Source organism: Peromyscus eremicus, chromosome 13 (genome assembly GCF_949786415.1).
Source record: "Peromyscus eremicus chromosome 13, PerEre_H2_v1, whole genome shotgun sequence".
Taxonomy (NCBI): Eukaryota; Metazoa; Chordata; class Mammalia; order Rodentia; family Cricetidae; genus Peromyscus; species Peromyscus eremicus.
In genome coordinates, this window is record NC_081429.1 from 4,397,892 (window position 1) to 4,422,179 (window position 24,288).

Here is a 24,288-nt window from a genome sequence, read left to right on the forward strand (position 1 = left end):
TCTGGGTTTGGTATGCATCACTGATAGGGAGGGAGGAAGTCTCTGGCAGTGATATCTGAGAATTGCAGACTCTATCCAGAGTCTACACCTACTGACGTCATCAGTGTGGAAGAAGTGCCTTGCTATGCTCTGACTGTGGTTGCTTTGAAATCTCTCATCTTTCCTAGCAGTCTTGTGAGAAAAGCTGACATACAGGGACACTTCAGCTTCTGGTTGATAGTCTTATGAAAACATTTGGCCATATTAATTTTGTACGTTCTTCCTTTTCTTTATTTCATGATTGCTGTTCATTTGTAACAACTCCTTATCCAGGCTGCTCAACACACAAGAAAGCTTCCATTTCTGTCAGCAGGTTTATCCCCACCAGCTCATTTAGAAATGGCCACATGTGTTTGGGTATTTTTAGGAGCATATTCTGCCACTTAATTTTTTTTTCCCAGAGGAAATAACAAACTTAGAGCACAAGGGTTATTTTCATCATGGAGTCAGTGGAAAGCTGGGTTTAGTATAAAGGATAATAATAAGATTTTTTAAAAATTAGATAGCAGTTCTGGCAGTATTTAGTAGAGGCCCTCAAGATATCACATGCAGCAAACTTTAGTCTTCAACATAAAAGATCACTTTTCTTTTTTGCTTACAATATTACTTACTGCAATCCTGGATAGGCCAAATACTGACTGTGAGCTGACGCAAGTTAGCCCTGCTGCCTGTGTTGCTGGGCACTCTACTAAGTCCCACAGAGTGGGGCCTTAATGGCCTCCTTTAATTTTACCTGAGAGGGTGGCTAGCTCATAAGCCTAATGGAATGGTGGGATCCAAAATGGTCAGAAAACAAGTTGTTTCTAGATTAAGTCCCATTGTCTAAAATTTGGAGCCTAGAAATATGGTTGACTTTTCACCTCCACAGCTGAGGGAAAGCACCTGTGTGGGCCAGGCATTGACTAGCGATGGCTTTTGTGATCTCCCTAGAGAGATACTGCAATTTTTAGATTTTTACACCAAAAGGTAAAACTGGTGGTTTTGTAGGAAAGTCCTTGCAGCGATTTTTTTTTCATCATGTCCAAGTCTAGCACAAGAATCAGGAGAATAGAGATGAAGATTGAAAAGTATGGAAGGTGAAGGCAAAGTTGAACAAAGAGGCTGAGAGGCATCCCGCCGTTGGCATCCTTCCTTGTGCTGAGTCCCAGAGTGCACTGGTTGAGCCCACACATCACAGTCAGTGTGAGACAAATACTGGCCTCCTTACACCAGAGTATCACATTCTGCAAGTACCAGATACCAATGAGAATAATCATCAAAGATCCAGCTAGGGAAGATCAAACTCACTGTCTACTGGGAGATAGGGAAGTGGTAGAGAGTGGCCAGGTGACTCAGCCCTTGGCATTATTTCCATGTGGAAATCCACAGTGGAGGGTGCTCACTCTCCAAAGTGGAAATATTGCATACCTGGATAGCTTTAGTTAATTCTAACAGGGACCAGACCAATCTTAGTCATAGGTAGTGCATACTTATCGACTCTCCATTTCCTGCGGTGGGTGGAAATAATCAGTGGCCAATGCAAGGATACTCAGAGAGGAAGGAGTAGAGAACTATTAGTTTGTCTACCTAACACAGACCTGGGTCCATTCCAGTGGATTTCTTTTTTAGCCCTTCTACAAGTTGACACCTGGAGTCTGGTTCATGTTACAATCAAAACCCAGAATGGTCCTAATGGTCCTCTATTCTTTATGAGGGATTTGGATTTCTACTTCAAGAAAACTATCAGAAACAATTCATCTTAAGCTAAATGTCAGGCTAATTTTGCTGCCTTTGATTATATTATCATTTCTGTGATTCATATCTAATTCATATTCACATCTGATTAAATATATTTATTTCTAATCATGTCAACCAGAAGACATACATAAAAACGGAAATTACTCTGGCATTTTAGCTATGTATTCATATGGAATTGTGAAATTGGTACAGATTTCCCAAAGGACCAAACTTGAGAGTAGGATTATTAATTAATTAATATGTAAATCAGTGAAATATATAAGTAGCCTTCCAGTGTAGTCTTGAGTGACCTCGCTGGTCATGTGGATGGCTGACCACCAAAGCTAAACTCATCCTTTCTCAATCTTTCCAAAAAAATCCCTCTCCTTCTGCCCTTGGGAGCTTGCCCAATGGCTCCTGCACAGTGACGCCACACAGCTACTCCCAGCCCATCAAGATCCTGACTTTCCATAGTATCTGAATATTAGCCTTGCCATACACCATTCATTCAAACATCTAAAGCTATTCCATCTTCTGTTCATCAGGTTGGTTCTTATTGTGTGTATGTCATGTGCTAGATTTAGTTTGGTCACACCAAGAATTGTGTGTACATCAGAAACAGTCTATGGCCTCACATGGGGAGCATAAGTTAAAAAAGACTTCATGTGAAGTTATTATAGAAATTGCTCTATTATTTCAAACTGAAGCAGGTATGCATTAGTTCTCAGTGCTGTGCACAAATGCCTGGCAGGGAGTAACTTAGAAGAAGGAAGGGTCTGGTTTAGCTCACAGTTCTAGGGGCTACAGTCTGTCATGGTGGGGAAAACATGGTGACTAGAGCATGGGACAGCTGGTCGCTGTGCCTCTTATGGAGTGCCCAGAGTCCGGAAAATATGCTACGTCTGGCATAGGATATCTGAGGGGAAAAAAAAAAATCTATGTACACTATGTTCTTATTTCTGTTAACTTTATTCCGCTAAGACAAAATTCTATCTTTACAGCTACAGTTCCACCGGGCATTCAGGGCAGGAATAAATCTAGATACACCAAGCTCCTTGTCTGTCTACTTTATTCCTCTGGGGTAAAATCCTATCTACACAGCTACAGTTCTGTACTCAAGCCTAGTTCCTTTCTTGCCTGATTTGTCTCTACCTTTATCTGTTGTCCCCTGTAAGTTCTATCTTAATTCTCTCATCTTAGTTCTGCCTCACCTAGGTCTTTCTCACCTCGTTCTTACCCATCTAGAACTTTACCCTCTGGCTCTTCCTCATCTTCCATCCTGACCTCCAGTTCTCTAGTCAAAATCCTCTCCAGCCAAAATCCTCAATATCCTCTCTTCATTCTCCTTATACCTCAGTTCCTCTCAGTCTCTGAGGTGTTCAGTTATAAACCCAAGTCATAGTGATCCTCTGGCAGAGCAAGGTCACCGGGCTTGAATTCTTACAGGGTCATAAAGGTAGGTAAGAATTTTCCTCAGGCAGTGACCCTCAGGCTTTCTTTTACAACCCAAAATGGGAGTGGTAAAAGAGGAAGTCAACTGAGTGCTAATGACTGGTTAGTATATCAAAAAGGGGATTTGTGTGCTTAGTCTACATTCCTAGAAGTGGTTAGGTGTCTATTAGTAAGACTGTATAAGAAAGGAGGGTCTCACCCTAAATAGCACAAGAAATAAAGCTATCCCCGTGGCCTAGGAAACAGATGTTGTTTCATTTGGCCTTGGATTCTTGATAGGTATTTTAGATAAATGCACTGTTATGAGTTCTTAGAACCACACATAGCATTACAAGAAAATCATTGTAGGAACCAGCTAATATCTATACAAAAGCTAAAATATCACCAAGACTTCTTAAGCCATGGCTTGACCTTTGGAGAAGTCCTTGACTTTTCCAAGTAGTAGTTTTTGTGATAGTAGCTGAATTCCATTATGTTTTCCTGTGGCTTGCAGCAGCCTCTATAATCAAAAACAGAGAGAGAGAGAGAGAGAGAGAGAGAGAGAGAGAGAGAGAGAGAGAGAAAGATGAATGCCAATGCTCAGCTCTCATTTTCCTTTTATCCAGCCCTGGACCCCAGCTCATGGAATGGTACCACCCACATTTAGGCTGGATCTTCTCACCTCAACCCAGTCTAAACAGTTCCTTATAGACATGCCTGGAGTTTTGTTTTCTAGGTGGGTCTAGATTCGGTCAAGCGGACAACCATTGTTAACCATCACAGGGTATTCTGAAGAAAGGCAGCATGTATAGAGACAGGTGTGTTATGGTGTGGGGCTTTGTGGAAGGCTCACAGCTGAAGTGATGTGGGAAGCAGTATCTGAATGATGGAGAGTGAGTGAGGTGAGGATGGGCATCACAATGGTGGGAGCAGCATGTACAAGGGTCCTGAGGTGAGAAGCTAATACATTTGAAGAACTGAGTGATGGCAGAGGGGACATATTTGTGAGCGGAAGCTGAAGTGCTTATGAGAGTCCAGAACAGGCAGCTCTCTGAGCACTGTTTTCAAGTTTGGGTCTTGATCAGCTGTCGTGAGACATCATTGGGAGCCCAGAAGCAGGGAGAAAATGAGATCTGGTTTACAGTCAGGAACTCACACTGGTTGCAGCCAGGCTCAGGATGGGAGGAGATAAGGTGTGTGGGAGGGGATAGAGTTAGGGAGTCTTTGGAACCCTCTCTAGGTCTGGTGCTGTGCTCTGTATCCATGCTTGTTCTCTTTTCTTCCCTTTTCATTACAAAACCTAAGATGTCTTACCCCCATGGAGCTGCCCACTTCACATGTGCTCCACAACCCTGGGCCCTAGATCCGCCTCCTCACTGATCCTTTGGCTTGAACAAAACATGGTGAAGGGTCTTTCCTGCTGTGCTCATCTGTTCCTCTCCCTCAAAGTCCTCATGATTTGTATTTTGTTGAAGCTCCAGTTTCTCTCTCCCATCACCACTGGGTACACATCTTCTGAACCTAAATCTTCATCATCACCCTTCCCAAGGAACAGAGGCCTTAAAAGTTCACCTCCCAATAGCCAGGCCCAAGAATTTTCTCAGCCCACATCTTTTTCAACCTTCCTGTAGCAAGGCTCCGAGACCCCTGGCTCTTTCCTAGCAGAGACACAGAAGGTCCAGGTCTAAATTTTGCTAGGGAAATCACTATCATCTAAAACTAAGCTAACCAAAGCAGACCTGATCATCCCATAGAAGGAGAAGTTCCTTTGGGTAAAAGTTCATTCTTGCCAGTACCTGGAGCCTTGGAATTAGATGCTTTTTTAAAGAATCTGTTTCAAATTTAAACACAAAAAAAATGATAATGGATAATGTACTTGTCTCTCAAAAAGGATAATGTAAGTTATTAATCTCTCTAGCTCCAAGTCCTCTTGCTTCTTGTTTGTCACTAAACTGTTCCTTTCCTCTGTTTCAGACTTTACGACCGACTGCACTTAGATTTCCACAGTTTTCTACTGCCTCTTCTTCGTTCATTTACTTATAAGATGAGAGAGAGAGAGAGAGAGAGAGAGAGAGAGAGAGAGAGAGAGAGAGATTGATTTCAAAGTAGTAGAAGGGAGGCCTGTTGGGAAGAAGGAAGGGTTTAGAGGGAGGGGTAGAGAATAAGAGAGGGAGAGAGGGTAATAGGGGGTTAGGATCAAAGTATATTGTTTGGACATGTATATATGAAATTGTGAAATAATATATACATTAAAACGTTCATATTCATCATGCTCAAGATCAGTTGGTTGACAATATTCTTCCTGACGTATTACCAGCTCAAAGAAATTCTTGAGTGTTCCCACCTACTCACAGTTATTAAGATGGAAGAGGCTGGAGACGAGATTGTGAGCAATGCCATTTCCTATGCGCTGTACAAAGGTGAGTGGAGTCAGTTCCCTGAGAGTACATCCTTGGAGGACAAAATGAGTGCTATAGAAGGTGAACTTCCTTAGATGGATGTATTTCACTGAATAAAAGTTTTATGTCACTAAAAGGCTGGTCAAGTGTAACCAAGGTACTCTGCAAAACTGTTTCTAGCAGTGTTTTAAAGTACTTTTGGAGTCTCAGACCCCTTTAAAAAATGTTGTAAAGACTGTACCTCCAGGAGTGTGTGCACACATGTTTCACATGCACACATGCTCATGTACCACACACACACACACACACACACACACACACACACACACACACACACAAATAACTTAGCATTCAACTTCAGGAGTTCACACATCTCCTGAAGCTTATGACTGACCTCTAGGAAAAACAATTCTCTTTAGTCTTTGCTGTCTCTTAGAATTCCATCAAAGTGAGAGGGGCATGATCATGGACGCCTTTAATCCCAGAATCTGGAAGGCAGAAGCGGGTAGATTTCTATGAGTTTGAGGCCAGCATGGTCTACATAGGACCATAGGTCCAGCTTCCAGGAAAGCCAGAGCTACATAGTGAGACCCTGTTTCAAAAAAGAATTCCACCAAAGTGGGATTACCTATAATAAATAGCAAAACCTTGCCTTCTGGATTGAAATACTTAACCAACAAATGCAAAGTATACAGAGAAGATAGGTAGATAGATAGATAGATAGATAGATAGATAGATAGATAGAAGATAGATAGAAGATAGAGAGACAGACGACAGATATATACATACATAGATACATAGATAGAAGATAGATGGATAGAAGATGATAGATAGATAGATAAATAGATAGATAGATAGATAGATAGATAGATAGATAGATAGATAGATAGATAGGAAGGAAGGAAGGAAAAGAGTAGGGAGAGAAGGAGAAGAAAGAGATTAGGTTGGAAGTTGGGCCTCTAAGATATGCCTCCCTTTGGCCCACTTCCTCAAGCTAAGCACCAACTCCTAGAGGCTCCACAGCCTCTCAGCACAGTGCCAGTAGCTAGAGACTAGGCATTCAAGCTCAGGAGCCTATGGGGGAACATTTTACACTCAAACCATAACAAATACATTGTTTTAACATGGCTAATTATGTTGTAGATTTAGATATAGGATAAGTCCGATACAACATTTGGAATATAATACCTATGGAGCCTTAATCTACAGAGAAATGTCAATATATCCTAGTTATACTATATTTGTATGTAACAGGAAGATAACAGGAAGATCTGGGTTGATCATTATAGACTTCAGGACATACGCAATGCATGAGTGACAACAGAAGGAGATGGACAGTGTCCTCTGATCCCAAGAGACCTGCTTTGATGACTGACTCTGGTATTTGGAGGATATTAATAGCCTGGCTTCCTTATGTGTGGCCTGTTGATCTATAGTTTTCTTCCTGCCCACTTCCAGCCTTCAGCACTAATGAGCAAGACAAGGACAACTGGAATGGGCAACTGAAACTTCTGCTGGAGTGGAACCAATTGGATCTTGCCAGTGATGAGATCTTCACCAACGACCGACGATGGGAGGTAACAGAAGCCTCTGAGGTTATTCCTGGGTTAGCCTGGACAATGGTCTCAACAGTAGGTGGTTGGATCCAACAAGGTCATCAGTCTAGAATCTCGTGACTGATTGTTTAGTTCTAGCATATCAGTGGTGTCCAGCTTCCCTTTCCTTGATTGTAGGGTAGGATAATGATGTTGACTTAGTAGATTTCTTGCAAACAGATAATATAGCCAAAGACTCCCACGCAAGCTATCCTAAACACGTAATCCTGTTTCCAGGAGATGAGAGATCATCTGGTATGGAGCTATGAGTCTGCTCTCAGGAATGGATGGGTGGAGGTATGGGGACTAGAGATGTGGGATTATTGATCTGGCTTGACTAAAAAGATCAAGACAGCAGCATTGTTTGGCCACCTCCCCACCCAGCCAAATTCTGCTAAGAGATTTGTCAGGGATGGGGAGGTATGAGGGGAAGGTGGAATACTATGCTGAAGACACCTCCACCAGTGTCTTAGAGTGAGCCAAATGAATACCTCCAATATGGGAGTTGCATGTGTAGTTAAAAATCTATAATTTCCCAGCAGATCATTTTTCTATATTTTTTCAGTTTGATAAATGTTTACGGTCCCATTTATGGGAGACCACTTGCATGCATCTAAAGTTCAATCAGCCTTGGAGGCTCTGTTCAGAAGGAAGAATTAAACCATCAAACAGAGATTTACAAGGGTGCATCTTTGTGTCCAGCTATTCTCCATTAATTGAAGTCATTATGGGCAGTGAGGTTATATTTGATTTTATGTGTGTATGGATGGATTTGAAGGCTTACATAACTCAACTTCCATCTTCAGCAGCTAGCTTTAGAAAACACCCTCATACATACCACTGTGTCATCAAAGACCAGGATTTGATTTACATTAACATATGATCAATTTTAATGAGAGTAGTGAAAATAGTAATGGCTCATGAATTCTTGAGTTATTCATCCCTTTAGCAAACATTGTCTGTGTTTGGTCTTTGCACCATAATGAACCTATTACACATCACAAGGCTTTCGTGAATGGAAAGCGAGTAGAGCTGTAAGTGCGTTAATGAATTGATTCATAAGTGAATCCCTCTGTATACATTGTTTAAATAAGGTCAGGTGGTAAATAAACAAACTCGGATGTGTATTCATGTTGTCCATTTAATTTTGTTAACTCAGCTGAAGGTGGTTAGGATGAAGGGCATAGTGCTGAAGTCTGAGTGCTGGAGTAACGGTCGGTGCGTCCTTGGGCAAAGTTCTCAACTATGCACTGGGTCAGTTCCCTTTTAGAGTGGCATGCTGGAGCCAACTCATCCTGGCTTGCAAAAACTAGCTGCTAAATTTTTCAGAGATTTTTTTTGGGGGGGGCGTTTGTTGTTGAATATAGTCATTATTAAAAATCAAATTATGTAAATTTATAATTTGAAAAAATCTTATGAAAATCAAAGGTAAGAAATAATCAAAGTGAATGACTTTGTGGGCTGTGGAGATAGCTCACTGGGTTAGAACATTCACTCTGCAAGCATGAAGCCCTGAGCTCGAATCACCAGCAGTCACATAAAAATCTGGGCACGGCTGTGTGTGTCTGTAATGCCAGCATGAAGGGAGACTGATGGATCGCAAGAGTTCTCTGGCTAGACAGGCTAGCTGAAGAGACAGCTTCATGTTAGAAAGAGATCAAGACTCAGGACAATAAGGAAGCAAGGAATAGATGAAGAGATGTGGTGTCTTGCTCTGATCCTTGCATGAGTAGGAACAGGCACACATCTGCACATACACACACACACACACACACACACACACACACACACACACACACACACACCCCACGTGTACAACACTCCCTCCCCATGACTTTCTAGTTATTTTGCTGCACTTAGGAATTGTGTTCCGGGTTACTTCTGTTCCTGCCATGTACTGTTATATGGTGATGTGACCCTCTGTGTCTATTCCCAGTTCTGCATTCGCCAGTGTCACAGTAGGAGCTGAAAAATCACCATGGTGGAAGTATGCGCATCATGAAGATCGGCAGACACTACATCTGTGTTCTCTCAGACAGCTATTGATAAATATCTGTCAGGCTCTCCCCAAAATGAAGGGAATTACTGGAGTCCCTTCCTCGTGTGTTACACTGATTAAATTAGATGATGTTTCTAAAGGACCCAGAACACTGGCTCCTTCTAAGCTCTATACTAGTATCCACTTAAAATTTTGTTCCAATGCTTTGAACTAGAGAATGGTAGGATCAAGGTTTGGAAACAGATGTATGTCTGTCTGCAAAGCTTTTCCTTTCCCATATGCAAGTGGTTCTCAGTTTGGTCCTAGGACTCATGACAATATAACCTAGAAATTTGCTAGTGGTGTAAACTGCCAGAGTGTTTCTCTCTTTCTCCTTCCTTCCTTCCTTCCTTCCTTCCTTCCTTCCTTCCTTCCTTCCTTCTTCCTTTCTTCCTTCCCTCCTTCCTCCCTTTTTCCTTTCTTCCTTCCTTCCTTCCTTTTTTTTTTTTTGAGACAGGGTTTCTTTGTGTAACAGCCCTGGCTGTCCTGGAACTCACTTTGTAGACCAGGCTAGCCTCGAACTCACAGAGATCTGCCTCATGCTTAAGTGGGCATGCTCTCTCCTGGGTAAGTAAGAACCCAGGTCACATTCAAAGGTTCCACTTTGCTGTTTTCCCACCAGGATGCTGAAAAGATGAATTTTACTGTCAAAGTGGGATAGAGAGGGAAGCTGGAGCCGTTAGGACTTTATTGGTCTTATGGTATGCACTCTCTCCCACTCTTTCCCTTTAGTCGGCTGACCTTCAGGAAGTCATGTTCACAGCCCTCATAAAGGACAGGCCCAAGTTTGTCCGCCTCTTCCTGGAAAATGGCCTGAACCTGAAGAAGTTTCTCACCAATGATGTCCTCACGGAGCTCTTCTCCACCCACTTCAGTACCCTGGTGTACCGCAATCTGCAGATCGCCAAGAACTCCTACAACGACGCACTCCTCACCTTTGTCTGGAAGCTGGTGGCAAACTTCCGTAGAAGCTTCTGGAAGGAAGATAGGAGCAGCAGGGAGGACTTGGATGTAGAACTCCATGTACGTAACAGTGGAGCTGTCTGTTTGAATTCAGTTCTCTGCTTTCATATTTCTATTCCCAGAATTCAGTTCTCTGCCTCCACCTTTCCTGTTCTCTTCCTGATTGCCATAAAGCAGCTAGAAGGGTGACATGCATTTTCTCTACCATCTTTCCTAAAGAATAAAGTCACTGGTAAGTTTTCTGATGTCTTGCTCTAGCCCCTGGCTCTGTTTAGTTACATCATTTTTAGATCACAAGATTCATGTGACACACTTTCTAAGTCTATTTGATGGGGAACAGGGACAAACAGATGGCTTCCTGCTCATGTTTCAGCCTGTTTACAAAAATAGCTCGCTGCTGCCCAGGTGAAAGAATGAAGGACTGCCAGTAGTTCTACGAATAAATGGAGTAGCGGATATTTCCATCAGAGCAGATGTGAATGCCCTGTGATTCCTTTTTGAGTATGGGCAGGTATGGGCAGGTCCAGTTCCACTCAACAGCATCAGCAATTATTACCAGCATTTGCTCTGATCAGAGTCCAGGGCTACTGAATGCCCCAACGGCCCCCCATCTAGAGGAGATGATTCGGGGGCACAGTGAAGTGAGCTTCATGGCAGCCTGCTTGGTGATGAGGCTTCTATTGGTCTCCTTCTTTTCTGACTTCATTTCTTCACTCTCTAAAACACTTTCCTCAAATTCTTACCTCAGGATTGCTGCTGGGGAAACCTCAATTAGATCATTATCATTTGTAACTCTGAGATTTTTACGTGTGTGTGTGTGTGTGTGTGTGTGTGTGTGTGTGTGTGTGTGTGTGAATGAGTTCAGTGTGTGGTTGGATTGAACGTGTAGATCTTCGGATTGACATTATTTATGTTAAAATTTTTGAAACACAGCAAACACTGGGCCTCGTATGTACAGTTTAGAGTTTAGTAAGTCAACAGGGGAGCTGAAGGGGGGCACACACAGCCACTTTCCATCTGAAAACATTCCTTCGAAGATACAGAATCTTAAATATGAGCCAGACCTCCAATCTTCGAATAACAGTCCGAAGAAATAAGCACATTTTATGCGGTGACAATTGGATGTAAGCCACAGGAAAGTTAGATTTAATCTGACCACGTTTTTCCTCTAGGTGAGAAACTGATCTATAGAATGGAGAATTGCTTTCTCCATGGCGTATCCAAAGTCATTTAGTCTTTAAATTGCTCTCAGCACATTTTCCCCTTCATACCGTCTCATACAGTAGTACTTTGTCTTTTATGCTTGATGAAAGATTTTGTGTCAAATCACACCACCTGCTGATCTGCAGTGAACAATGAGAATCACACCACCGTGCTGCTAAAACAGACTCAGCCCTAAGCCCTAGAGGTCTCCAAACAGAGGGGCCTGTTTCTCATCTTTCTGACCATCCCATTTCAGTGATAGAATAATGGACCTAAAGTGGGTTACATTTGCATGTGGTGACCCGATGTTCTGACCCCCCCCCCCCCAGGATGCATCTCTCACCACCCGGCACCCCCTGCAAGCTCTCTTCATCTGGGCCATCCTTCAGAACAAAAAGGAACTCTCCAAGGTCATCTGGGAACAGGTAAATGTCCAGGCCCACACTAAACTGGTGCCAAATTCATGCTGTGTTATAGGAGTCTGGTCTAACATACACTCATATGCCTACTTTAGAATTGGGGGATTCTGGTGCACAGGTCCATGGCTATGCCTCTGGTTGCATGTCCTTGGAGGTGTGCCTAGGATGGGTGGTCCCCAGAAAGGAGTCAGGTAGGGGTCCTCCAGTACACTCCTGCTCCCCAGGTGACTGTGCATTTTTTCCAAGTATAAGAAGCTTTGAAATTTAACTTAAGAAATTAATTTCTAAGCCCTTACCTCACATGCACAAGGCCTTAGGTTTGATCCCCAGTACTAAGTAATAATAAGATTAAAATAAAAGCCGGGCGGTGGTGGCACACGCCTTTAATCCTAGCACTTGGGAGGCAGAGGCAGGCGGATCTCTGTGAGTTCGAGGCCAGCCTGGGCTACCAAGTGAGTTCCAGGAAAGGCGCAAAGCTACACAGAGAAACCCTGTCTCGAAAAACCAAAAAAAAAAAAAAAAGATTAAAATAAAAACAATGATCTCTAGCTATATTCCATTATGAATCAGGAGGTAGGGCCTATAAAAAAATTCTGCTTTGAAGTAGTTATTGAGAATTTTCTTACGGTTTGGTACGTCACTATTTCTATAAATATGGACTTCTGTCTGTACTTCAGCCCTTGAGTGCTGAATTCAGACACAGCCTTTGGTTACATGGCTCAGGTCTTCAATGTTCTCATTCACTCTCCCTGTATCCTGGCTGTTCCAGCATGATAACATTGAGATGATGGGTTAGCCAGGCTTCCTGCCATCAGAGACATAATGTCTCCCAATATTTATTCAGGGATTTTCTTTTTATGTCCTGATTCTACCTACAAGACCAGGAATAGTTTGCTGAGGTCCAAGTCTGTCCCAAGCACATTTCAGACCTGACTTTGAATCGCAATGAGTAGTTGACTTTGCCATTTCCTGCTTGTCTATATTTTTCAAAAGTTAATGTCCATGTTACTGCTTCAAGAGATTATGAATTAACCAACATTTCCCCATCCCTGCCCCCCTCCAAAAGACCAAAGGCTGTACTCTGGCAGCCTTGGGGGCCAGCAAGCTTCTGAAGACCCTGGCTAAAGTCAAGAATGACATCAATGCTGCTGGAGAATCAGAGGAACTGGCCAATGAGTATGAGACCCGAGCAGTGGGTGAGTGTCCCATAGCGTTTGCCAAGATATCTCCCTCAGAAGGCTTGGGAGGGGTAGAGGATCCTGAGTCCTTCCCAGAGAGCAAGGCCCTTCTGCCTGTGTCCGGAGAGAATCCCGTCACAAGAGGGCACTCCCTAGGTGTTGAAGGCAGATTTGAGATTCCGTAAGCATGTATCAGTACCCTCTGCATTAAAGAGCCCTGACGACTAGTTGTGTCTAAAGAAAGCATCTCTGTAGTAAAGGTCACATTTGGACAGCTTTCTCTATGCCTGGATCCTCATGCCCCATCTGCTCAGGTTTTGACGGGGGTAGGCAGGCTAGACTCCATGTCTACCAGCTGAGCCCAGTCCTCCCCTCCATGATGATGCAGAGTTGTTCACCGAGTGTTACAGCAGTGACGAAGACTTGGCAGAGCAGCTACTGGTCTACTCCTGTGAAGCCTGGGGTGGGAGCAACTGTCTGGAGCTGGCGGTGGAGGCTACAGACCAGCATTTCATCGCTCAGCCTGGGGTCCAGGTAAGCAAGAGCCAGACCCTGAACAGTGTACCCAGGAGTGGGCCTGACATCACACACTACCGGTAGCACTAAGAAAATGACATTGATAGTATACTTTTCTCATCCTGTGTAAAGACCATGGAGGGAGTGCCTGGGTGACAATGAAGGATGGTGACACATTTGCTTTTGTGAAAAGCCTCACCTTAAAGATGGTACAGGAGTGTGTCAGTCAACTCTCCACCACTGTAGCAAAATGCCTGAGGTAATCGTCTTAAAAAGAGGAGAGGTTTGTTTTGGCTCACAGTGTCTAGAGGTTTTAGCTCATCGTTGGTTGTGCCCATTGCTTCTCGGTACATGATGAGGCAGGGCGTTATGGCCAGAGCACCTCATGGCAGCTAAGAAGCAAAGGGGAGTGGGGGAGAGGAGGAACCAAAGTCCCTTTGAGGGTCCCCCAATGGCCTAAGATCTTCCCTTAGGTCCCATCCTCTTAAAGATTGTACCACCTTCCCAAGTGTCACACTGGAAACTATGCCTTTAGGAATGGACCTTCAGAAAATATCTAAGACCCAAGCCACAGTGTGATGCCTAGCTTTAATTGTCAACTTGACATACTGGAGAATCACCCAGAAAGAGTCTCAGGAAGGGATTGTCTAGATCAGGTTGGCCAGTGGATGTATCTGTGGGGGGTTGCCTTGATTGCTTGGCTGATGTGGGAAGACCTGGCCCACTATGGGCGGTACTGTTTCCTAGGTTTGGATCCTGGACTGTAGAAGAGTAGAGAAGGCTAGCTGAATATGAAGTACACATTAATTTCTCTCTGCTTTTGATTGTGGATGTGATTGTGCCTCAAGCTCCTGCCTTAATGTCCCTGAAATGATGGACTACGATGTTGGACTGTGAGCTAAGATAAAGCCTGTCTCTAAGATAAAAACTGTGCTTTTTGTCAGGTGATTTCTATCATAGCCACAGAAATGAGACACATGGCAAGGAGAAAGAATTCTTTGGGATTCCACAAAGCAAAATTACAATGATGAGCTGTCTCTGGGTCCCCCACCTAGGCCTTGGTCCATTAAAGCAGATGTGAGATGATGGACCTCAGTTTTTATCTGTGAAATGGGCAGAGTTGTGCATGTTAGGTATTTTTCTGTGACAAATTAATGGCAGAGACGACTTAAACAAGGAGAGACCTGTCTGGGCTCATAGTTTCAACCCATGCAGCAGAGTTCACAGTGGTGACACTTCAGTCCCGGTGGACTGGGAAGCAAAGAGTGGGTGTGGGACCCAGCTTAGGCTATAACTCTACAAGGCCTACCCTCAGTGGTCCACTTCCACCAGTCAGACTCAAGAATCCCCCCCACCCCCAGCATCACCAGCTGGGGATGAGGTGTTTAAGCCCATGAGCCTGTGGGGGATTTTCTTACTCAAACAGCAGCACTGTGGTTGTCAGAGGGTTGCTATGGTGATGCCACGAAATTCTGTGTGAAAGGGAAGGTCAGCTGGGTCGGCCGCTACCACTGCCGTCACGGTGAGTGATGGAGAAATCACGAGACGGACGAAGCTGGTCCTGAGGCGGGTTAATCAGGCAGCAGCTGAACTGCGTCCACAGTTGCATTAGACTGTTGTAGATCTCGCCAGGTAGGGAGAGAGGGAAAGGCCGTTGCTTGTTATGTGTTTCATCAGCACCTTGCTTGTGGACATGGGTGTAATTCATTTTATTTTGAGGATTCAGGGCTCAGAGAGGTTCTGGAATATTTCCCATGCTTGCTTGCTAGGAGGTAGTAAGTAGTGCTGGGATTTAATCCTCTGTGGATTGCCTCCTATTTGCATTATACCAGGTGGCGGGCAAACAGACCCCAGACAAGGCTTTTAGTCTAGCTCTGGAGGTGAGCTGGAAGTGATTAGCAGGCAGTGAGTTGGGGGAGGAAGAAGCAGACATGATGTGTTAGGAAGGAAGGTGGCCCTTGGAGCTCTTGGGAGCCTTTGGGTCCCCTGTAGAGCCTGCTGCAGGTCCCAGGGTGTCTCAATATGCTGCTTGCTGGGTGCTCTTTCCGGGGTCTATCTTTTTTTTTTTTTTTTTTTTTTTTTTTTTGGTTTTTCGAGACAGGGTTTCTCTGTGTAGCTTTGCGCCTTTCCTGGAACTCACTTGGTAGCCCAGGCTGGCCTCGAACTCACAGAGATCCGCCTGGCTCTGCCTCCCGAGTGCTGGGATTAAAGGCGTGCGCCACCACCGCCCGGCCCCGGGGTCTATCTTGCCCCTCCTCAGTCAAGCACATATCTGTGGAGTAGCCCCAAGAGGACATACAGGGCACACAAGAGAAGCACTTGTCCTCCACCCAGTAGAAGAGCAGGTACAGGGCTAAGTCCAGAGCTCACCCCTGCCTGGCTCGCTTGCTTTGCTTTACATCTGTGGGTTTCTTTGATGTAGTCAGGTCCTTGTCGCTGTCTATCTTTTGGTGGCAATATGATGTTTCCAGTTTCCACGTCAGGGAAGCCCTTTCTGCCCCCATCTTCGGGGGCCGGCACAGTGAATAAGGGGAGGGTCCACATGCATTCCATCTTGACTTCATCAGCCACTCCTTCCCTGACTTTCTTTTAGCTTCAGAATGAAAACATCTGTCTGCTTCCACCCAGGAACCCCTGGGGACTCCACAGACTGCATTGGCCCTGCCTTTGAACTTAGCATCACTGAAGACCCATACTTGTTTAAGCTTACACAAATAAGAACTATAGTAGTTAAAAATTCATAGGTTTAGTGAATTTTCAGTCACACCACTTTCTTTTTTAAAGCTCATTGAATTGAACTTAGAAAAAAAGACTTGAAAATCAAACAGAATTTTAAGTTGCTTCTTCACTCCTTAGAATCCAGACAACATTTGAAAAATTAAAGACATTAATGTAGAGGTTAAATATTTCAGGGGTGTGCAGGGCTGGGAAGAATGGCTGTGTCCTGTTCCCTGTATACTTATATCAACAAGGACTGTGTTTTCTATCTCTGTTTCCTTCTAGAATTTTCTTTCTAAGCAATGGTATGGAGAGATTTCCCGAGACACAAAGAACTGGAAGATCATCCTGTGTCTATTTGTCATCCCCCTGGTGGGCTGTGGCCTTGTATCATTTAGGTGTGGACTGGGGCATCTAATCATGTGTGTGAGCATCCGTGTGGTGTGTGTGTTTGAGCATCTGTGTAAGTGATTGTACGCCTAGAACTTAGAACATCCATTGTGGCATCTGTATGCTTGGTCCGGCATCTTCCTGGCTTTCTCTAGGTTGGATTTCAAGCAGGTGGGCCTGAGGTTGTCTTCAGTATCTGAGTCTGAACTTGGAATCTCTGATTACAAAAAAAAAACAAAAAACAAAAAACAAAAAAAAAAAAACAAAAAAAACCCCCAACCAACCAAACAACCAAACAACCCAAAAAACAAAAACAAAAACAAAAAAACAAGGGTGTGTCTTGGCTTGGTCAGCTTTAGGATCTAGTTTTGTCCTGTCTATCTGTCTATTCCTTGTCTGTGATGGGAAGTAAGCCATAGCTCTTCCTGTGTGTGTGTGTGTGTGTGTGTGTGTGTGTGTGTGTGTGTGTGTGTGTATGCGTGTGTGCGTGCGTGTGCGCGTGCACGCACGTGCCTGTACATGTGTGTATGTCTGTTTGAGTACGTGTGAGTGTGCATGTGTATCTGTGTATGCAAGTATGTGTGTTTGTGCATGTGTGAGTGATTGTGTGTGACTGTATCAGTGTATATGAATGTATGAGTGTGTGTGTGTGACCGTGTGGGTGTGTATCAGTGTGTGTGAGTGTGTGTGGCTGGTGACTCTGTCCTGCCTGCTTGCTCCAGGAAGAAGCCCATTGACAAGCACAAGAAGCTGCTCTGGTACTATGTGGCCTTCTTCACGTCGCCTTTCGTGGTCTTCTCCTGGAACGTGGTCTTCTACATCGCCTTCCTCCTGCTGTTTGCCTACGTGCTGCTCATGGACTTCCACTCGGTGCCACACACCCCCGAGCTCATCCTCTACGCCCTGGTCTTCGTCCTCTTTTGTGATGAAGTGAGGCAGGTAGGCAAGAGTTGCATCGCTCTTCCCAGGGAGATTGAATAAACGTCTGTTCAGGCCAGACGAGGCACTGACCACACACCAGAGAGATGATTCCACACGAGTCTAGTTTACGGAACCAGTGACCTTACCGGGGTAACTGACAAGAGAGTGGGTGACTCAAAGGCAGGTACGTCATCAAAAGTCCACCCAGACACGTGACAGCTGCATCTCAGGAACTCAAAGCCTAGTCCGGGGACACATTGCTCCACCAGAGTCTCCTGCCCAGTGACTGTAACTTGTTACATATAACCTTGGGGAGGCGCCTGTGAGTCCTGTAACTTTCCGAGTCCTCTGAGCCTCCTTGCCACACCAACAGAGAATGTTTCAATTTGGAGCAGAGGATGTTTCCATAACACTGGGCACTTCCCCAGGGTGCGGGCAGTGGGTAGCAGCTTCCCGACACCAAGAGCAATTGGAGCTGTTTATGAAGTACAAATGCAGTCATTATGATGCAAGTAGATTCCTACCCGGTCTATGGACCTGAAGGTGATTTTCAAATTCTAGGCACCCCAGTGAGATCTCCTAGCATTAAATTCATGCCATGTTCCCTAACTAATGTTAACTGACAGGCATGGCTCAGCCAAGGAAGATGCCTGCCGTAGCTTTAATTGCCAGTGTGACACAGCCTGCAGGCATCAGAAGAGAACCTCCACTGAGGAGTCCTCATCTAGATAAGACTGGCATGAGAATGTGTCTGTGGGGGTTGTCTTGATAGCTAATCGATGGAGAGGTCCCAGCCCACTGTGGGCAGCACCATCCCTAGGCAGGTGGTCCTGGGCTGTATAAGAAAGCCAACTGGGCATGAGCTTGTGAACAAGCGATGTTCCCCTGTGTTCCTGCTCTAGTGTCACTCAGCAGTGTGACCTAGAAGGAGAGGTCAAACAAATCCTTTCTTCTCCGAGTTGCTTTTGGTTAGAGTATTTGTATCAGAGCAACAGAAATAACCTAGGACAGAGGAAGAGGTTGAGAGACCTTGGACTGAGCCCCTCCAGCATCGGGAGCCTTCTGCACACCCACCTTCACCATCACCAGGGACAGCTTGCCAAGCAACGGGATCTGGGGGCCTGTCCATCTAGAGCACCCTAATTCCTAGCACATCAAGTCTTGTAATGATCCCTGTGGGTTCTTTCTGGTCCTTGTGTGTAGTTTCTTGGAATGTGCAGGTTCGGGGATCCTTGCTCTGCCATTGAATGCACAGTCTACCCCAGGCCTTATGGAAGCAGGTACTTAGCAAGGTAGTAGACGTTGAAGAAATTCATATGGATGGTGAAGATGGCCCTGTCCTGAACCATGATGAAAACCGGTCTCAGGATGTCCTTTCAGATTCTGCTGTCATTTTGTTGTCTCTTCTGGACCCGAACCTTAAAATACACACCATTTAGCAAGTATGTGCTAGGTACACAACTTACGGGCTATTTACAGTTTACAAAGGCCTGGTGGTGGAAGAGATTTGAAAGGGCAGCAATGCTGCTCATGCCCTTGTAGGCCCTGACTAGTCTAAGAACACGAAGTTGGCTTAAGTTGTCATGACAACTCTCTCCGATGGATCTTTATGTGCAGTCTCCAGAGCTCCTGGGTCGCGAGGGATGCTGAGGACTTGTTTGTCGGTTCTCAGCATGGGTATGATTAGTGATTATGGATGTGGGGGCTGGGAGGGGTCTTGTCACCAGTGTCCATGTCTTCTTGACTAGTAGGTAAGTAGGTAAGTGGTGTGGAAGGTGGTGGGGTGTCAGTGGAGGTGGAGGAAGAAAGCCCCAAGACACAGAAGATAGCTTGAGTAACAGTGGACTGCCTACAGTTCTGGAGGGCTGAAGACCAGGAGGAGGGTGCAGGCTGGGCTGGCCCCATTTGGTTCTAGGAAGGAAACCATTCTGTTCTATCCCCGGCTCCTGGAAGTTTTCTGGCCGTCTTTGCCATTCTGTGCCCCTTGGATGTGACACTTTGACCCCTGCCTTCAGGTCCATATGGTGCCCTCCCTATGTGCAGGTGTGTCCTAATTTCTCCACTTCCTGGGGACAACAGTCATGTTGGATCAGGACTCCATCTTGACCTGTCCATTTCCATCTGCAGTGACCTGATTTCCAAACAAGGTCACGTGCCCAGGTAGAGGGTTGAGGACTTCAGTCTGGAGGTATAACTCAGCCCACAGCACTTCCGTACAACCTCTGTCTCTGCGGCAGGTCTTTACTCCCCAATCCTCTTTGTGGCTTATGATGAGTCACTAGCAGAGTGGGGCTGAAGTATTCTGTGTGATAATCAGAGTGAGGGGACACTCAGCATTCGGAGAAGAACCGCCTGGGTTAGAGAGTCAGTGGACTCAGAGCCGATAGGGGATTAAGTCCTGAGGACTGGGTGGGGAGGGGAAGGGAGGGGCAGCGAAGGAAAGGGGAGGGGAGAGAGAGGAAAAACCCAGCTGGAGCTGCAAATAGGCAGTAAGTGATGTGTAGTGATTTGGTTTCTTCCCTTTCTTTGGGTGCATTTCCTACTGAAGAAACTCCTGAGAGAAGCAGAAACATAGATCGTGTTGCCTTCTCTTGTGCTGACCCCGTCAGGGAGTCCTCTGAGCTCCCCAGGTCCTGACACATGCTCTGGTGGTCCTCAGAACAGCATCAAGCGGGGGTGATCTACTTTAGACTTCCATTTGCTGTGCATACCTGAAGCTGAGAATGTTGTGTTAATACAGGAAGGTACAAGCAGGGTGCTCATAAGTCACTCCTGAGGGTCACCATGGTCATAGCTACTGAAGCCAGGGATGAGAAGATACACAGAGGGACCCTGTCATCACTCCCTTTTGAGCAGAGAAACCCTGGTGGCCTTTTCTTGGAATGACTGATAGAACATGAGCAAGACTGCAGGCTGCTGCACTGAAGTTTTGTCCTTCAGGAATATGTCACTAGAGGGCGCTGTTTCCCTTCATTTCTGCAGAACCTTCTCTTTTGAGTCCTAAACTGGGTTTAGTTTCTTTCAAGGAAAAGCTCAGCAGGCCTGTGCAGTTTTACCAGACAAGATTCACGGTTGTTAGGCAAAACCCCTAAACAGGACATTGTCTGTTTTAAATTGTACCTGGGGCTCAGAAACCCAGTGCTCTCTGGTGACAGGTGATGTCCCCTTGCCCAGGGAAGGATGCTCACAGCTAACTGGGGATTCCTAACCTAGACAGTCAACAGTGCAAACCCAGCTAACTCACTCCTAGCAGAGCTAAGCAGATGCGGTGAATGTTGGTTTAAAATGTGGTAAGTTCCACCCCGCCTTCTCCAAAAGTTCCTTTAGTTCCTGGGCCATCACGGTGAAAGAAGATGATGGATGAAAACATCCTGGCGTTTCATGAACACAGCTTAGCCTTGCACTTTCCCCCTTAGACAAGAGCTTCTTTTCATTTAAAATCCGAAATCTTTTCTCCCTGTAGTGGTATTCTAGTGGCCCAGGGTTCGTCTATTATTCCTGTAATACAGGTCAGGCGAGTCCTTCAGGTGAGGATGGGCTGGGTTAGTAAGGATCAGAATGTATCAGACTCCCAGCAGGGAGGAAAAGGAGAACAGGTGGGCAGGGCCTGTGCCAACCACTCTGATCTTAGCAGGCATGGAGTAGTAGCAAATGGCTGCTGGTGCCCTGGGGACCAGCACTGCACAGACAAATGGATGCTCCTGTGTCCTTCCCAGGGTCCTAACCTTTGAACCAGTGGGGAGCCATGGTGGAACACAGTCTGACCCAGGCTACCCAGACCTGGGGGAGTTCACCATTCCATCGTGATCTGGCAAAGGATGCTCTCCTCCTTTGCCCACTCACGCTGTGTACCCTGCCTCCCTCTGCATTCCAGAGTGCAGGATATTGATGGATCTGAGAAGCCCACTACTCCCAGGATGGGCACCTTAGCCACCTTGTCTTGGTCTTGGGGTCTGGGATACAGTAGGAGACAGGATAGCTGAGATCCAGAGAGACTTGATGGGTGAGTTCATGGGAAGTCACGAACATTCGTCTTTTATGGGAATCAGTACCACACCTTGTTGAATCCACTGCCCCCTGTTTTGAGCTGTCCCAGGATCTGGCCCTTGGGCTCCTAGTAGCCAGATTCTGAACAGGTAGGTAAATGGAAGGGCTGCACAGCTAGGCTAGAGTTCTTCAAACCTAGTCTGTGGAGTCCAGTTAATAATCTTCCCTCCCGGGGCTGGAGAGATGGCTCAGAGGTTAAGAGCACCGACTGCTCTTCCAGAGGTCCTGAGTTCAATTCCCAGCACCCACATGGTGGCTCACAACCATCTGTAATGAGATCTGGTGCCCTCTTCGGTGTACATAATAAATAAATCTTAAAAAAAAAAAAAAGAAGTACCACTTATAAAAAAAAAAAAATCTTCCCTCCCTGTACATATTTTAGAAAGGTTTCACTAATCAAGTTGTCCTACTATGTGCATTCTATTATATTTTTTACAGTAGATACACAAATCTGTGGTGACGGCAGTCAGGACGACACTTGGTAATTGCGCAGTGCACAGTCTACACTGCTGTCCACAGTTACCCGGCTGTTTCATGTTTTCCCACACAGATCACTCTCGTTCTCTGTGGCTTCATTTCGAGAGAACGGGAGAACACAGCCCCTTCTCTCGACTCTGACAGCTGCACATGTGTAAGAGAGCGGCTATCTTTCCGGTGCCCTGGGGACAATGGGGTTCTGGTAGGTAGGGCTCACTTGACACAGATATCTCGAAAGTGCCCTGGGAGGAGCTGAGTGGACGTTTCCAAGTCTGCAGGACTGGTGTCCAAGCTGCCCATTCTTTGTCTGCCCCTTTCTTGTCACAGTGGTACATGAGTGGAGTGAATTATTTTACCGACCTGTGGAACGTTATGGACACTCTGGGGATCTTCTACTTCATAGCGGGTATCGTTTTCCGGTAAGTGGCTTCTTCCACCTTCCTACCTTTAGGCGTTTGGGCACAAAAGATGGAGAAAAAAATCTTGGACATCTCAAGTCCATGGATGGGCCACAAGAGGCCATTGCCCCAGCCCTGTGGAGACACAACTTGACCAACATAAATTACTCCTTCCTCCCCACCCTGGGTTCTTCACAATTTCCCTTTTTGTTTTTCAAATAGACTTTGGGGGGCATAATTAGAATCCAAGGAGAAGGTTCTGGGGTGGTTGAGTGTCTTCCAATGTTGATCCATTTTGGCCCACTTAATTTAAGGTGCATGTGACTTTGGCCAGCATGCTGGCCCCGCAGTCACCCGTCCAACCTCACAGCCAGAGTGTGTGAGAAGACAACTAAATCTCAAAAGATGACCAAAGGCTAAACTGAGCTGGGGAGACGGCTCAGTCAGAAAAGTGCCCGCCATTCAAATGTGAGGACTGTGTTCAGACCCACAGAACCCATGTCAAAACTGAGGATGACAGTTCCCATCTGTAACCCGAACCCAGGCTGGGGCAAGATAGGCAGCTCACTGGCTGAATGGGTGAGCTCCAGGTTCAGTGTGATACCCTGTCTCAAACCTCGAGACACACATCACAGAGTGGGATACCCGCTGTGCACACCAGGATGCACGCACACACACACACCATGGTGGACTGTGAAATGCTGTGTCGTGTCCCACACATTCTCTTTTTCTCTCCGTAGGCTCCACTCTTCTAATACCAGCTCCTTGTACTCCGGGCGAGTCATTTTCTGTCTGGATTACATTATATTCATCCTAAGGCTCATCCACATTTTTACCGTTAGCCGGAACTTAGGACCCAAGATTATAATGCTACAGCGAATGGTAGGAGCCAGCAACCCCAGCAGGTGTCCTGCTCTGTGTCCTTGCTCTGCTCAGAGTCCATGGCTGACGGGAGGATGTTGTTCACGGCATAGCTTGTGGGTTTTTTTGTTTGTTTGTTTGGTTTGGTTTTACTGTTTTTTTACCAGAGGCCACTTCCAGCGGAGATTTTAGGAAAGAGGACTATAAAGAACCAACAGCGCCGGCAAGTCACTGGGGTTTCCTGAGAGTTATACTTTGTAGCATCTTGCATTTGAGTCTGAACAGCTCCCTCAGAGTATATGCAGGGAGGGCCTTTTATGCCATTTTTAATAGATGGGCTTGTTCTAGCTCAAGGAGGTGAATGCGTTTCTCTAGAGGCAAATGGTAAGCCAGATGCCTACAGATGATGGGGTCCTAAATCCCTCACCCTGTAATACCAATGTGGGAGAAAGGCCCCCACCACCGGGTTTGTGCTACACACACACCAGGAGAACATGGCAGGCTGGGCTGTTGCTCCCCAGGGCTGGTTCTGTCTGGAAATCAGGTGGGTCACTGGATGAGCTCATGTGGACATCCCTTTCCAATGCTGAGGCTGAGTGTGTGGTTTTAACTCCAAGCACCTCTCAGGCATCCAGTCACCTTGATGTCAAGCTGTGTGTGCAAAACACAGCAGGAAAGAAAAGTAAATTGTTCTTGTCTCACAAGGGCTGCTTTTGTTTTCTGAAAAAGTAATTCTGTAAAAATAATTTGGGGGTTGAAAGAATGCAAGCATTGCTGGGTGTGGCTGGAGCCAGCTCGTCCCCGGCAGAGGTTTTTGAGCTGGACCTTCCCTCACAAAGCTGCTGTGTCTGAGCTTTTAGAGCTCAGCAAGCAATACTGCAGGGTTTGGGTTTCATTCTGGAGACATCTGCAAACCTAAAGGTGATATTCTATTTTTAAATTAGTGGCTAAGGGTTGGGAATGTAGGTCAGTGATAGGG

General features: G+C 45.6%; 1 protein-coding gene across 1 annotated transcript in view; it reads left to right on the forward strand.

Moving 5' to 3' along the window:
- Trpm8 (transient receptor potential cation channel subfamily M member 8) overlaps positions 1-24,288 on the forward strand; it is a 70,534-nt gene that overhangs the window by 20,279 nt on the left and 25,967 nt on the right. Inside the window, exons 9-18 of the mRNA XM_059278151.1 lie at positions 5,504-5,606; positions 7,044-7,162; positions 9,951-10,241; positions 11,714-11,809; positions 12,870-12,999; positions 13,370-13,515; positions 16,501-16,613; positions 17,328-17,544; positions 22,378-22,469; positions 23,189-23,330. Coding sequence (XP_059134134.1) covers positions 5,504-5,606; positions 7,044-7,162; positions 9,951-10,241; positions 11,714-11,809; positions 12,870-12,999; positions 13,370-13,515; positions 16,501-16,613; positions 17,328-17,544; positions 22,378-22,469; positions 23,189-23,330 — 1,449 coding nt within the window. The remainder of the gene's footprint in view (positions 1-5,503; positions 5,607-7,043; positions 7,163-9,950; positions 10,242-11,713; positions 11,810-12,869; positions 13,000-13,369; positions 13,516-16,500; positions 16,614-17,327; positions 17,545-22,377; positions 22,470-23,188; positions 23,331-24,288) is intronic.